The sequence below is a fragment of the Delphinus delphis genome, chromosome 6 (assembly GCF_949987515.2).
Source record: "Delphinus delphis chromosome 6, mDelDel1.2, whole genome shotgun sequence".
Lineage (NCBI taxonomy): Eukaryota > Metazoa > Chordata > Mammalia > Artiodactyla > Delphinidae > Delphinus > Delphinus delphis.
This window is the reverse complement of record NC_082688.1, coordinates 81,079,199-81,094,315: the sequence shown is the minus strand read 5'-3', so window position 1 is coordinate 81,094,315 and position 15,117 is coordinate 81,079,199. Positions and strand designations below refer to the sequence as shown.

Below are 15,117 nucleotides of genomic sequence, written 5' to 3'. Positions count from 1 at the left end.
ATGGAGGCCCTGCAGAGACAGCAGGCAGCCCGACTGGCCCAGGGGGTGGGGCCTTTGGCCCCTCCACGCCCACCACCACCACCGCCGCGGCCTTCCTTTCCTGGATCCCGGACCCTGCAGGCCCCTGACGGGGGCTTGGGGGAGGTTGGAGCTGAGGAAGAGGAGGATGCCCAAGAGGATGAGGAAGGAGAGGAAGCTGGCACAGAAGAGGAGGCAGCCGAGGAGAGCCACCCAGGGACCCGGGGCACCAGCTCACCTTCCAGCCAGCCCCCTGGACCTCATCCCCATGAGTGGACCTATGAGGAGCAGTTCAAGCAGGTAGGACCCTCTCAGTGTCAGGCCCTCCCCCTTCCTACTCTCTGGGCAAAAGCAGAGCAAGGTGATCAGTAGCCCCCCACCCCCACCCCACTGCGCTCTGCAGGATGGAAAGACAGAGACATAGAGACCTGGAGAGAGACAGTGGGAAGACTGAAGGCTAGACGGGGACTGGGAGGGAGAGACAGACATACTGAGACATGGAAAGAAGTGCGTAGGCACACACCGTGAGGTGCAGGAGACGCCCAGAAACATGGAGGCTGACAGACTGGAGGCTCTTGGTGAAGCTGGAAGGGAAAGTGGGAGGGGTGCAGGAGCCTTCAAGGATTCTGAGGGAGGGGGATCTGGGGATTCCAGTGCCAGCACTACCATACCTTCTCACACATCAAGTCACAAGGTCATATTCCAGTGACCAGTGGGGGTGTCCTGGGCTGTCTACTTCTGTCTTGGAAGTGGAATGGAGGTTGCCGCTCCTTTGGCAAGCTGATACCCACCTCATCTCTTCCTTGTCACATTCTCCCCACCCATGTCCTCTCCCTGGCCTGAGTTCTATGGGTGACAGTTCCCAGCCTGTGATGGCCACTACAGCCGCAGTGTGACTAAAGGGCTCCTGTACAGCTGGGAATGATAAGACCTTACTCACAGGGCCTTAATTTGAGGTACTTCATCCCTGCGGAACCCATCTGGATGTTATTCGAAGGCACTACTCTAGGCTGTCATTAAGAAGATGTTATGCAGGGCTGAGATTCTAGGTGTGCTATTCTGGTGGTGTTACTCGTAGGGTGTTGGTTTTGGGTATTTTCCAGAGGTGTTCATCTATGCTTAGACTCTGTGGTGTTAGTGTAAAACTGATAGTGTTACTCGGGGCTCTGTTACTCTGGAGATGTGACTCTAGCGACTGTTTCTCCTGGGTGTAATTCTGGGGATTATTACTTGGAGACTGTGTGTGTTTTTTGTGGGTATCCATTTAAGACGTAGGGCTCAGTTCTTGTGGGAGTGTAGATCTAGAGGTGCATCTTTGGGGTTTGTTACTCATGGGTGTTTTTTTGCTCTGAGAGTTCTTATTGGCAGGTGGAGTGTTACCTATGGGTGTTATGCAGGGACTGTCACTCTGGGTAAAAGACTCTGTTACTTTAGGGATTGTCCCTCCTGGGGGGTATTTGAGAGCTGATACTGGAAGTAGAGCTCCAGGTGACTGAGAATAGGTGGGATAACCCCTGGACCTTTCAAGTCCTGACCCTACAGATCCTGGGTGGTTCAGGGCCATTGCCTCTGTGGGGCAGCTTCTGTAGTGCAGGAAGCTGTTCCTGGAAGATATGTGGGCTGAGGGGCCCAAGGTTTCCATCCAGGAGCTTTTCTGAGCATCCACCTTGCCTGAGGGATGGGTTAGAGGCATCTCTGCCCCTCATCCCCACCCCTGGCACACAAACATGTGAACAGCAAGAAGCCCTTGCAGGTATGAATGAGTGAATGAGTGGCTCAGATATATCTTCGGTTTCCTCAATGTGGAACACAGCGCCAGCCTGACTTCCTCCCAGGGGCTCTGGAAGGCAGGCTAAGCCTCCGTAGCTTTCTCTCTTCCCCTACTTCCCAGATGGGTGGTTTGAGCTGCCCAGGGCACCACTGGCCAGTAGAGGGGTCTCTGTGTATCAGGAAAAAAAGTGCCCACACCTGCCCCCAGGGGAGAGAACCCAATGCTCTCTCAGGAAGTCTACATTTCAGAACTTACTTACCCCTTCAGCTGGGGATCCTTAATCTGGGGGTTGGAGTCCAAAGGGTCCCGGGGTGGGGTGGGGGCTGGGTAGCAGAGCTGGAAAATGACCTCAGTTTTTCCCCAGCTGTACGAGCTCGATGCAGACCCCAAGAGGAAAGAATTTCTGGATGACCTGTTTAGCTTCATGCAGAAGAGGGGTGAGTGGGTTGATGTAAGGGAAGGACCCCCACTTACCAGGCTTGAGGAAGGGAAACCCCAGGGTTTAGTCCTCAGTTTGGGTCCTCTTTGCAGAGGCCTGGGCTTGGCAGCATGTATCCTTTGGGCCCTCAACAGCGTCTTTAACCTCTGACCCTGCCCCCCTTCTCCACCCAGGGATTAATTAGTGGCCAGCCCACTGGCAGGTTAATGAGTGTGGGATCAATTGGGAGGGTGGGAGGGGGAACTGGCAGGAGGCTGGCCTGGGGTGGGGGGGGGGTTCCCAGAATTGGGGGAGTGGGATCGGAATGCCTTGGTCCTCTTCCAGCCTTGTCTCTCCTCAGTTTCCCCTTGCTTCAGGCAGGAAACACCCAAGGTGTTCTGCATCAGGAAGGACTGGAATTAGACTGAAGGGAGGACTTCTCAAGGGGTAGGCAGGGGCTGTGGAGGAGAAGGAATTCCTTTCCGGGAATCTCAGAGCCAGAAGTGAATGCAAGAAGGGTCCAGGAGGGGATCAGGCTGGGCGGCAGTCCATCACTTAGGCTTCTCCCCAGATTCATGGGTCGGAAGACTGACTCATTATCTCTCTCTACAAAGCTAATTAACTCACTCCACGAGTGCGGCCTGATAAGCTGCTAATTAACTGGCTTCATTGCCCCCCTCCCTTAGTGCAGCTGCTGGCCAAAGTCTCTCAGGCCCCCACCGCAGGCCCAGAACCCCTTTCGGGTCCCTTCCTAACCAGGAACCCTCCGTGGGGCTCCAGGTCCTTTGGCTCCCCAGAAAGGCCCGGTCATTCTGGTCCCAACGTCCCCTCCCTGCCCCTTCCTCCTGGTCTCCCCTCCACTGGGGGGTGGGGTAGGGTGGTCTCAGCAGATCCTAGCGCCCCCTTCCTCCCAGCTCTGCTTCCCTCAGGTCCCTGCCTTCCTCTGCTCCCTGTGCGGGGGGGAGGGGATCCCGCGGGACCGATAATTTCCCCCCATTAATCAGGCCGCAGCTAATTGTTCGGGTCCAAAGGCGGCAGCGGAAGGGGACGGGATCGGTAAGGAATTAACTGGGGCCCATCGCTCAGCGCAGACAGGCCCCTTTGTCAGGACTGGCCGGCGGGGGCGGCGGGGACTGCGGAGTCGGCGAGCCGAGGCGGGGGTTGCTTCTTCTCCCATCCACCATCCTCCCGCCTCTGGCAGCCACCCCGGGCCGCTGCTTAGGGGAGTCTGGCTCTTCAGCACAGTCAGGAAGTCCTTCCTATGGTCTACCCCAGAGGCTGGCAAACTAAAGCCTGCGGGCCAAATCTAACAGCCCACGAGAAAAGAATGTTTTTCACATTTTTAAATAGTGAAAAAAATTAAAAGACGAATAACATTTCTGGACGTGTGAAATGCGAATTTCAGAGTCTGTAAATAAAGTTTTATTGGAACAGAGCCGCGTTCATTCCTTTAAATATCCTCTATAGCTGCTTTCAGGCTGCAGTTGCAGAGTGGATTAGTTCTGACAGACTGTTTGGCCTGCAAAGCCTAAAACATTTACCATCTATCTGGCCCTTTACAGAAGAAGTTTGCCAACCCCTGGTCTAGCCTCCCACCCTTCCTACTACAATGGAGGCCTTGGGGGCTCTGTGGGCTCTGCCTGCAATCCCACCTCCCCATCCCTCCCTGTTCCCCGCCTTTCTTGACGGTCCCGCCCTGTACCTGGGGCTCACCCAGGCAGGTCCAGGCAGCCGACTCCTCGAGTCCCTGAGGATGCCCGCAGACAGGGTCTCCGTCTTAGTGTCCTGACTTTCTGCCAACCCCCCGACCAGGGACGCCAGTGAACCGTGTGCCCATCATGGCGAAGCAGGTGCTGGACCTGTACGCGCTGTTTCGCCTGGTGACGGCCAAGGGCGGTCTGGTGGAAGTCATCAACCGCAAGGTGTGGCGGGAGGTAACGCGCGGCCTCAGCTTGCCCACCACCATCACGTCGGCCGCCTTCACTCTACGCACCCAGTGAGGCCAAGCGCGCGCGCGCGAGCGGTGGGAGCAAGGCGCGGGAGCGGGGGTGGGGCGCGGGGCGCGGAGGGCCCCGGGGGTTCGTGTCCGGGGGTGGGGCTTGATCAGCTGGGCCCAGCCTCCCACCCCACCCCGTCCGCCCTTAGGTACATGAAGTATCTGTACCCGTACGAGTGCGAGACGCGGGCGCTCAGCTCCCCGGGGGAGCTCCAGGCCGCCATCGACAGCAACCGGCGGGAAGGCCGTCGTCAAGCTTACACCAACGCCCCACTCTTCGGCTTGGCGGGGCAGTCCCCTTGGGGCACTCTTGGCCCCGCCTCGGGTTCCAGGCCCGCCCCTCCCGCGCCCACGCCCGGCCCCCGCACTGCTCGGGGCTCCGCCTCCGGCCTGCCGGCGCACGCCTGCGCGCAGCTGAGCCCGAGCCCCATTAAGAAAGGTGTGAGGGGAGAGCGGCTGAACTTTGAGGGTCTCGGAGACCTAGGGGGAGGCTGAGATATAGGGAACATTAAAACGTGGAAACTCTGAGGTGTGGGAGCATCGAAGTATGGGGACAGTAAGGACTGACAGGGCACTGAGGTTTGGTGCATGCTTAGGTTTAGGGGTCCTGATGTTTGGGGTCAATGAAGCCTTGGGAGCTCTGGGTTATGGGTTACTGCGGTGTGGGCCTGAAGCTCAGGAAAAGGTACTTTATCCAGAGCAGCTTCATTCAACACCAGGGCTCCTATTTGCATGTGGTTTATGCCTCCTGTTTTTCCTGGCTTATTTAACAACCGAAAGCAAGGAAATCCCCCAAATTGTCTGGGACAAACCTAGTCAGATATATTGGCCTTCTGGGGCTCTCCAGCTTCAGAGCCTCTATTCGGAGACTGGAAGGGAGGGGAGATTGAACTTGGTGCTTGAGCTTGGATGACCTCCCTTGGTCCCAGGCCTGTGGGGAGAACCAGATGCAGAGACAGGGTTGGTTGGGTCAGGGGAGCTAAATGACCTGTCTTTTCAGAGGAGAGCAGAATTCCAACCCCTCGACTGGCACTGCCTGTGGGCCTAGCCTTTGGACCTGCACGTGAGAAGGTGGCACCAGAGGAGCCCCCAGAGAAGAGGGCTGTGCTGATGGGGCCCATGGACCCACCTCGACACGGCGCACCCCCCAGTTTCCTGCCCCGTGGCAAGGTTCCCTTGAGGGGTGAGGAGGGGCTTGTTGCTGAGAGGGCTTAGGGCCTGTACAATGAGGGAGGACAGACCCATCACCCCATAGGCATTGGAGGTGGGGCAGATAGATCCCTCAGTAGACAACTCTGTGATTACAGGTGTGGGGCGGAATTGGAATGGGGGCTCTCTATAGGGATGGAGGGGGGAGCTTGTAAGTCTGAAGTCTGATTCCCCAAAATGTGACTCCCCTGCCCCCTCCTGGACAGAAGAGCAATTGGATGGGCCTCTCAATCTGGCAGGCAGTGGTATCAGCAGTATCAACATGGCCCTAGAGATCAACGGGGTGGTCTACACTGGTATGGGTACTGCAGGCTGTCTATACTGGCATGAGGTCAGGGGTATTTACACTGGCATGGGGATTTTAGACTTTTTCTACTAGCATGAGGTTCAGAGATATCCAAACTTGCATGGGTAACATGGGGTTCAGGGGATTGCTACACTGGCATGGATTAAAGGGGGTGTCTACATGGCATGGGATCCAAGGCATGACCTCTCTGGCATGAATACCATGGGATGTCTTGTCATGGGCCTATGTATCAGTGTAAATATTTCTTGTTTAGTTGTTGGAGGGTATCTGTATTGGCACAGGAGTCTCTAACTGACTCGAGGGGCTTTTCGTCATTGGTTACGGCAGGGCTCTGTGTGTGGTGTTCTAGCAATCAGGACACTGACTTTTTTTTCCCCTCTTCTGTTTCTTTGCCTCGCCTTTTTCTGCTTGTGTTTTCCCTCTACCATCTCCTCACCCCTTTGCCAGGCATCCTCTTTGCCCGTTGCCAGCCCGTGCCAGCTTCCCAGGGCCCAGCCAACCCTGCACCCCCACCCCTGATGGGGCCCCCTTCCAGCGCCTCACCCTGAGAGCTCACACCTGAAATTGAGAGTCCCAACCCCATTGCTGAGGGGGGGAGGAGACACCCCTCCAACCCATTCTTCCAAGGTGCCCATTCTAGGACCTGGGAATGGCCACTCCCCCCCTCAACCATGCCATGTGGACTTGAAGCCAAAGAGATTTCTTCTGATGTTACATCTACCTCATTGCAAAAGGAGGGCATCTCCTCCCTGGCCAACTCCAGCAGCATCTACCAAAGAGTTCTTCCCCCGGTAACCCCCATCATCTCCTCATGTGCTCCCTTGTGTCAATATCATCTCTAGGACTCCACCTCTTCAAGTCAGACCTGCTTCTCTTCAGGAGCCAGGTGAAGGGTTGAGTTGGGGTGTTGTGAAGATGTCCCTCAGGTCACATCTGCATAATAAAGCTGCGGTCCCTCCCTCTCCAGTGCCTCCTTTCCTTCTTGTTTGGGCCTGTGGGTCGGGGAGGAATTATGTGGTATGCACAGGCTGTGTTGGGCCAGGGGTTCTCAGAGAAGACAGAATAGCAAAGGCCATGAGTAGGAGAGCTCAGTCTCATGAATCAGACTGCCTGAGTTCAAATCCCGATTCTGCCACTACAATGTTGAGTGTCCTTGGCACGACACTTAATCGCTTGAACCTTAGAAGACTCCAACTTGAACCTTAGGAAGACTCACGGGGCTTCCTACTATTCTATGGGAATGGACCAATCTTAGAATAATGGGTATATTTATATATGCAACCTCGGAGAATGGGGTAGGGAAACCTCTTTGGTACCCTGGAATTTGGTACCCTGGAATAAAGGCAAAGTTTGTTTTGACGAGCAGGGGCTGGAAGTTAAGGTAGAGCCTGACGGGTAGCCGTCGCCTAGGTTACAAGACAGCTTTTGACAACTTTCGTCGGCCCTGCCTGCCGCTTCCGGCATCGAAGGGCTGAATCGTGGCATCACTTCCTGTATGCAGGGGAGCCCATCCACTCGGATTGGCCCGCCTTCTCTATTTGGACGGACGTCCCGCCCTCTGGCTGTTCCTGGCTGAGGCGGAGCGGCGGGAGCTATGGCGGCTGTGACAGATGTGCAGCGGCTACAGGCCCGTGTGGAGGAGCTGGAGCGCTGGGTGTACGGGCCGGGCGGGTCTCGCGGCTCGCGGAAGGTGAGCTATCTGGGGTCCAATGGTCCCTCTCTGGGGCAAAGCAACAGCCGTCTACTGGCCTGGTCCTCGAGATGGATGCTACCGCTCCAGAGTCCCGTTGCCCGCAGCCCGACCTTTGAAATAACAAAGGTTCGAGACCTCCCGGAGCATATCGGGCCCTCGGAGGCCATTCCCACGGAGGGCACTGTGAGTCCGAGGTGGGCTCACTGTGGAGACTCCGCCTTTGCCCTCGCGGGGTAGTTGGGGAGACCTGACACATTCGAGAAACTGACTAATCAGAGTTTCAGTAAGAGCTGAAGCCCGGAAGGGCCGTTGTGGAGCCCTGCGTAATTGCTAAGTGAATTGTGTAAAGAGAGGTCCATAGGACCCCAAAAGAGGCAGACCGGACGTGGCTAAAGAAGGCTTCAGGGGGTTAGAGGTGTGGTCTGGGAGGGCCGGGAGTAGGAGGGGAAGGGATTGGGTACTGAGTGTTCAGATATGGACTGGCACTCCTTCCCACCAGTGACTGAATTTTGACAACTGTGCAGCTCAGTTTCCCTTCCATCCCCTTTTTAACTATGGAAAGACTTTTCACTGAAGGTGGAGTGTCAGGCACACCCTGGAGTTGAGTGCCTCAGAGGTAATGATGTCTGTTTGTACACTTCTTGTGGAATTAGTTGTCACTAACAGATTGTGTCCCATGTGAGAACTGACTTCTCAGAACATTCTCTCCCTTTCACATCTATGACGCAAATCCTCCTGATTTTCCTCCTACGTCTCTGGCTGCTTCTACGCAGTCTTATTTGCCTCCCCCTATATCTGACCCTTGAATATTGTCATTCCTTACCCTCTAACCTAAAACCTGTGTGATATCATACACTTCCGTAGCCTCTCCCTCTATTCAACCCTTTAATATTGGAATTCCTCATCCTCTACCCTTAAAGCCTAGGTAGGTTCATCCAAGAGGAGGAATCAGGGAATAGATAGTATATGCTAGTGCCCCATAAACTCTAAAGTAGTTCATCACCTCCCCAGTCACACTTGAAACTCCCCAAGGAGTACATGATTATCTCCCCCTTCACACTGAGGATTCCCGGAAGGTAGGGTTGAATCTCTTTTAATACTAGAGAAGGGGACGATAGCTGGGACAAGGAGGTTTGGGAGTCTGAGGGAATGAGGGTTCCTTATGTCTTCCAAGACTTGAGCCAAGTGGTAAATCATGGAATTAACTTCCACTCCCCCAATAGGTGGCCGATGGCCTGGTCAAGGTGCAGGTGGCTTTGGGGAACATCGCCAGCAAGAGGGAGAGGGTGAAGATCCTGTACAAAAAGAGTAAGTGCTTCCATGAGGTGTCTGCCTGTTCTCCTTCCCAAGCCTGTGCTTCCTGGTTCCCTGCCCAGGCTCTTCAGCCTAGTAGGTCACTAGAGTTGCCCTTTGGGGATAGCAGGTGAAGACATTGCCCTGATGAAATGGTGAATTGGGGTGTGCTTTCTACTTTGTGGTGAAACCCCAAGCCCATGGCAATGTCCTAAGTTATGGGATAAGAGCTCTGCCTGAAAGGTCCGCTGGGGGAAGGAGGGACGAGGGGTATGCAATTTCCACAGGCAAGGTTCAGAGGCAGGAAAGAAATCAGGCACTGAGAGCCCCAGTCTTGGCTCAACCAGCCCTTTTTGATTATGTCAGAGCTAGCAACCTGTTGAGGAACTAGAAATCAGATAAAGCTCTGGCATGTCTTGGTGGCACTGAGGGGCAAGGTGCCTTCCAGCCTTGAGGATAGATCAGTGGGAATGCTGAGGGCCCCAGGGTTTTAAAGTTTGAGGCTGGCCAGCAGGTGATCAGAGGGTAGAGACAGGGAAGTGGGGATAGGGGCCCTGGTGGAGGCCTGCTGGACGCTGAGGGTGTCAGCTCCTCACTCAAGGGTCTCCCCAAGGCTGACACCTCCCCTAATATCCCTCACAAGACAGATCCCCACTCCCCAACCTTATTCCATTTTCCATCTTGCTACTTTTCTAGTTGAAGACCTGATCAAATACCTGGATCCTGAGTACATTGACCGCATTGCCATACCTGATGCCTCTAAGCTGCAGTTCATCTTAGCAGGTAGTGCTGGACAGTATGTGCGTATGCATCTGGGGATGTGGATTGTGGGGGAAGTCGGGCACAGAGATAGCTTCCCTGCCCGCCCTCTCCTGGATACAGCCCTGGAAGCTGCTTTCTGGAATCTGGCCTGGTTCTGGACTGAGGCTGGAGGGGGTCCTGTGGTCCTCTAGTAGGCACTGGGTACAGTATATTTCAGAGCCAGCTGCAGACCATGGTGCCTGCCACAGTGGAAGCTACTCCGGTATTCTATCTATGGCCTGCCTCTAGGATTTTCCTTCGGAACCTTCCTTACTTCTGCTCAGTAGACATAGGAGCTTCTAAGAAAGGGTAGGGGCAGAGAGCATTGCATTTGGGAGAGGCGAGGTTATAGGCATGAGTTTCAACATCTTTCTTTCATGTGAGAAAGCGCTGGGATTTCAGAATTCTAGGCAGGAACTATTGTCTTAGCAATGTCTGCTTATCAGTTAGTTAGCCACTCCACGATGTATGGTTTGCCAAGCACCTGTGTTTATTCATGCATTCAAAAGTGATCATCTACTGTGATCCAGACTATCCTAGGTGTGAGGTATACAATGGCGAACCAGAACATACCTGAGCCACTGCTGTGGCTTAGACGCCAAGTTCAGGAGGTCTTCTCCTGCTCCGATTATTATTTTCTTTAATTAATTAATTTATTTATTTTTGGCTGCGTTGGGTTTTCATTGCTGCGCGTGCACTTTCTCTAGTTGCGGTGGCTTCTCTTGTTGCGGAGCATTGGCTCTAGGCGCACGGGCTTCAATAGTTGTGGCACGCAGGCTCAGTAGTTGTGGCGCACGGGCTTAGTTGCTTTGCGGCATGGTCTCCCAGACCAGGGCTCGAACCCGTGTCCCCTGAGTTGGCAAGCGGATCCTTAACCACTGCGCTACCAGGGAGGTCCCTCCTGCACTGACTCTTAAGTCCAGCCTCTCCATGCCTCCCTGTCGCCACTGCCTCAGTGTTCATCCCCTTGTACATGAATAGTTGCAGTCTCCTAAGTCCTCTTCTTGACCCTAGTCTTCCCCTTCTTGCATGTGGTTCAGTATCATCTTCCCAAAGCACATTTCCAACATGCCATTTTGTTTAGTTTGGAACCTCAGTGTGTGTGTGTCTCTCTCCCTATTAGGATAAATTCCTAATTCCTTAGCATGCCATTCCAAGCCTTCTATAGACTTCCAGATCTACCCTCCCATCTAGCTGTTTCCTGTGCTCTCCTTGCTCCAGTTCATCCAAATGAATTCTTTTTCCTCGACTAATTGACAAGCATTCTTGCCTCCAAATGTTTGACATAACAGTCCTCCCTTCTTGAATGCCCTTCCCACTCTGCAGCCACTGAAACCCCCTGTGCACAGGGTCATTCCAGTCCTGCTTTCCTCACTGGACTGTCCTGTTAGTGTCCCAGCTCTCCAGGAACTTGTAATTGTCTGTGCCTCTCAGATCCACTGAGCAGAACCTGCCTGGTAGTTTTCCACGTCTCCTCTTTCAGACCTTCCCAGGAGCCCTTGCATGTGGGTACCCAAGTCTGAAGTACTTTGTTTCCTGTGGCCTAGGAGGGGCTCTGAGTTTGTTGATAGGAAGCTAGAGGAAGGGGCCTCAGAGTTAAAACTTGGAGAAAGGTAGGATTTGGAGGAACTTAGAGGCTCCTTGGGCTCGATAGGTCAGACCAGAGGCATCCAAGAGAGGTGGAGGCAGATTGGGGGAATGTGCACATAGCGAAGGGGGCAGTGGGCAGACTAGCTGCCCCAAGCTCCAGGCTCAGCCATCTCATCGGCCCCTTGCATGGGAGTGGCTGTGCCCAGGCTCGCCTCACTGCCACTGCCTTGTCTGTTTATGCCTCAGAGGAGCAGTTTATCCTCTCCCAGGTTGCGCTTCTGGAGCAGGTGGAGGCTTTGGTGCCCATGCTGGACAGCACTCATATCAAAGGTACCTCTCTGGGGCTGCAGCTCCACTACTCTACTTGGGGAGGTGGGTGGATGGGCAGGACTTTCCTGGGTTCAGGCTAGCTCTGCTCCTTGTCTTTATCTCACCCTGGGGGTACCAGACACCTGCACTGGGATTAAAATTTCCAGGGCAGAGAGCTCAGCTTCAGAATGTCAGGCAGTTTGGCACCAAGGACACTCATGTAAGGCCAGCGACCTCCAACTCTGGGATTCCTTCTGTCTTCTACCCCACCCCTCAGCATCTGTCCTTCAGGGTGCTGCAGAGCCCAGATTTTACTGTAAGAGTTCCTGCCAGGTGTGTCAATGTGTGTGAATTCTTCCTGCCGCACTGCCTAGTGCAGTTCCTAGGCCTGGGTTTTGACAAGCAGACAGTGACTTTAATTGAATCCAGATAGCCATCTTGTCTGTCTCTAGAGGTATTTTTCCCAGCTCCCCCTCCCTACCCCTGATCAGCTTTCTGCTGAGCATCTGACACCCTTAAGCTGTGGGCCTAGCATGGTTGCTGAGGCTCTGGGTGTTGGATTCCAGGTGGCCAGCTTAGGGACCTGGCACTCATCCTCAGTCCACCTGCAGGCTCCCTGTTCCCTAGGCCCGGCAGACCTGGTCCCGCTGGGCTGAGAGCAAAGGAACAGATCCCATGATAATCAAAGCTTCCTTTACTTGGCTCTGCTCACAGCCCTGGGGTGGGTGTATGGGGCAACTCTGGGAACCCCAGGGTTTTGTCTTCTTCTAGGGGCCTGCACCTTCCCCTCCCCTTTGGGTCCTAGAGTAAGACTGAGGTGGGCAGGGAGTCCCACCACCACGTCCAGAAGCAGTGGTCGATGAAGCTGGCGTTTGTTTAGCTTCTCCACTCAATACTCTAATCCTACCGAAGACCTAATAGACTATTGAGCAGTCCCGGGGGAAGGCACAAGCATCACTAGGCAGTGTGCGTTGTGTTTTACAGCCGTTCCTGAGCATGCCGCCCACCTGCAGCGCTTGGCCCAGATCCACATCCAGCAGCAGGTATGGGAGGGGAGAGGCCTGGAGGGGAAAGTAGAGGTGGTGAGGCTCCTAGTCCCCACCCCTGCCTCCTGGGGAAGCAGCCTCAGGCCTCCCTGATGTCAGCTTCCGGGAATTTAGGGTTTATCCTTTGTCTTCCATCTGCCTTCCAGAAGGGAAGGGATTTGCCTACGGTCACATCCAGGTCTCCTGCCTCCCAGAGTAGGGCTACCCGGAGGTATCAGATTGATGTTGGGAGGTACCCATGAATTCCTGGGGATGATGTGTCCTTAACTATGGTAGAAGAGCTGTTTTTTCACTATTCCCAGGCCCTAGTGTAAAGGTCAAGGAGGGTTCAGAAATAGGGGACAGGGAGAAGGAGGCATATTCTAGCAGGAGTATTTGCTTATATGTGTGGTTCACCGCCCCCCCCCCCTTCTATCAGCCTTAGGACTGCAGTTAGGCTACCCACACTGGAGCCTGAAAGTGCCTCTTTAGAAATTTGCTCCTTTTGGCACTGGGGTTAAACATTACCTTTTCTAGGCTCTATGAGGAGCTAGGGTCCCTGATGAGGTGGGCAGTGGGAAGCGGGGGCTTTGTCCAACTCCTTTCTCTGCCACACCTTGGCTCCACAGGACCAGTGTGTGGAGATCACTGAGGAGTCCAAGACTCTCCTAGAGGAATACAACAAGACTGTATCCTTTCTGCTCAGCCAGGCCCCTGAGGAGTGCTGTCCGGAGCCCTGTCCTTTTATTCCATTTCTCGCTCTGTTTCTCATCCCATCCCAACCAGCCTGCCTATCCCCGTGCTCCTCGACACTTTAGGCAGATGCAAACCTCTCCACTCCCTCTCTCAGATGCCCGTTCTCACCTTGACCTGTGACCAGACAATGCTTCTCTCCAAGCAGTTCGTGCAGTGGGATGAGCTACTTTGCCAGTTAGAGGCTGCCAAGCAAGTGAAGCCAGCAGAGGAGTGATGGCTGCTTCCCATCCTAGGGTGGGCCGGGGCAGCCAGGCTCCAGGCCCTATGCCAACCTGCCCTTGTAACAGGACAGAGCAGAGGCAGCTCTGTATTTATTGGATTCACAGCCTACCAGTCTGCACTCAGGTGGGGCTCTGGGGTCAGAGGTCTGGCTACTTGAGATTTGCTGTTTGCACCCCCTCCCCTCATCAGTATCCTGTTCCAAAGACAATAAACTGTACAGATCACTGGAGGTGTGTGTTAGCTTCCCGATGTTGTATGGGTATGGTGGTGGGGATGAGGTTGATAGGCCAGAGTTGTTGGCCTTCCTCCTAGTTGGACTGAGAGCTATACTCGTCCTAGTCTGGCTTTCCGGGAGAGGTAAAGCTGTCAGGATGAATGCTCTCATTTGCTTGATGTGAGTGGAACATTCCTTTATGTATCCATTTATCCCGCATTTACCAAGTACACTCTAAATGTCAGATGCCATACCAGGTGGGGAGGACACAGGTAGGGTCCACCTGATTCCTACCCTGTACAGGCTAGGTGAGGAGACAGTCAAGGAAAAGGGGAGGGACAGGTGGCACCAGGGTTCTTTGGGGGCACAGAAGAAAAAGGAATGTGGGAAGCAGCCCTGGAGGGTGACATGCAGCGTTTTGAGAGCCAAGGGAGCAGCATGTGCAATGCAGAGGGGAGCCTTTAAGTTTCTCTCTTGGGAGCCTACTTGGTGCTATTAGCCGAGAAGGGGAGACTAAAAGAGGTTTGGATGCACGGGGCTTTTGGGGGGTGGGCCGTGGGGGGCGGTGGTACGGTTGGAAAGGAGAGCATGTTAAAGAGCAGAGAAACTGATGGTCCCTCACTCCACCAAGTGTTTGCTGCCCCCTTGTGGTCTCAGGGACTGCTGCGGCTCCAGGCCCCTTTCCATCTGGCCTGCCCACCAGCCCACCAGCCCACCAGCAGGGTCTCACTGGCATCTCAAATTCAGCACGTCTGAAACTGGGAGTCATCCTAGACTCTTCCCTCCTTCTTCGTCCGAACAGTCGTCAAATCTACCTCCTGGTATCTTCCAACTTAATCTACTTTTCCCCATTCCCACTGCTGTTTCTCTGGTTCATTCTTTCAATAAATGATTTATAACAAATATTTGAGCGCTTATTATACGCGGAGCAACGTACGAATCTCCGTGGACATGCCCCCGGGATTTTGCGGGCTGGAGTCACCAGCGGTTGCGGCCCGCCCCCGCCTGTGCTGCAGCCACAGTGCGCTGTGCACACGAACTGGTTTGACTTGCGCCTGATGAAAAAGCCCCGTGGTTCGCCAGTGCCCACGGGGTGAGGTCCAAGCTCAGAACTCGCTGGCCAAGGCTCTCGCCCCCGCAGCAGCGGCCACTTCAAACGGCACCTCTTGCTCTTGTCCAAAGTGAAAGCCGCTGCTCCGCCTTTGCTGCTTCGGTGTGCTCAACGGGTAACGCCCTCCCTGTCATCTTCTAAGGGCCAAATCCTCCGCATCCTTCGGACGCGGGACTCCTCCGACGGCCGCTCCTCTCCTCCGCAGGGCTCTCTCCGCCCCAATAGGAGTGCTCCTTGCCCGGGGCTGAACAGCTGAGACAGCCCGAGCGCTCCGAGTCTCCGCGTCCTGGCCCAGCTCACTCTCCGGCGTCCCCCCACCTCTCGGTTTGCGGGCGGAGGCGCCGGGGTCCCCGCCCCTCAGGCCCCGCCCCGTCCGGCGAGCGC

At 54.8% G+C, this 15,117-nt stretch overlaps 2 protein-coding genes across 5 annotated transcripts; both read left to right on the top strand.

Moving 5' to 3' along the window:
• Positions 1-6,665, top strand: ARID3C (AT-rich interaction domain 3C). Of its 2 annotated transcripts, XM_060013504.1 has the most exons (7): positions 1-318; positions 2,154-2,226; positions 4,020-4,203; positions 4,353-4,642; positions 5,204-5,386; positions 5,619-5,708; positions 6,167-6,665. In XM_060013504.1, exons 1-7 carry the CDS (start codon positions 1-3, stop codon positions 6,265-6,267), a joined length of 1,239 nt encoding a protein of 412 aa, XP_059869487.1. In that variant the 3' UTR covers positions 6,268-6,665. The 2 variants fall into 2 exon arrangements, with proteins under 2 accessions (XP_059869487.1, XP_059869488.1); XM_060013505.1 differs by lacking the exon at positions 5,204-5,386.
• Positions 6,666-7,271: 606 nt separating this feature from the next.
• Positions 7,272-14,525, top strand: DCTN3 (dynactin subunit 3). 3 transcript variants are annotated; one of them, XM_060013502.1, is made up of 7 exons: positions 7,272-7,409; positions 8,636-8,720; positions 9,402-9,488; positions 11,343-11,426; positions 12,390-12,448; positions 13,060-13,119; positions 13,311-14,525. In XM_060013502.1, the coding sequence occupies exons 1-7, from the start codon at positions 7,314-7,316 to the stop codon at positions 13,398-13,400; spliced, it is 561 nt and encodes a 186-aa protein (XP_059869485.1). In that variant the 5' UTR covers positions 7,272-7,313; the 3' UTR covers positions 13,401-14,525. The 3 variants fall into 3 exon arrangements, with proteins under 3 accessions (XP_059869485.1, XP_059869486.1, XP_059869484.1); XM_060013503.1 differs by lacking the exon at positions 11,343-11,426; XM_060013501.1 differs by lacking the exon at positions 13,311-14,525 and having other exon boundaries at positions 13,060-13,267.
• Positions 14,526-15,117: the final 592 nt, after the last annotated feature.

Coding starts and splice junctions, on each gene's coding strand:
- DCTN3 (XM_060013501.1), top strand. CDS start 7,314: ATGGCGGCTGTGACAGATGTGCAGCGGCTACAGGCCCGTGTGGAGGAG. Junction 7,410..8,635: donor GGTCTCGCGGCTCGCGGAAG/GTGAGCTATCTG, acceptor CTCCCCCAATAG/GTGGCCGATGGCCTGGTCAA. Junction 11,427..12,389: donor GGACAGCACTCATATCAAAG/GTACCTCTCTGG, acceptor TGTGTTTTACAG/CCGTTCCTGAGCATGCCGCC.
- ARID3C (XM_060013504.1), top strand. CDS start 1: ATGGAGGCCCTGCAGAGACAGCAGGCAGCCCGACTGGCCCAGGGGGTG. Junction 2,227..4,019: donor TAGCTTCATGCAGAAGAGGG/GTGAGTGGGTTG, acceptor CCCCCCGACCAG/GGACGCCAGTGAACCGTGTG. Junction 4,204..4,352: donor GCCTTCACTCTACGCACCCA/GTGAGGCCAAGC, acceptor GTCCGCCCTTAG/GTACATGAAGTATCTGTACC.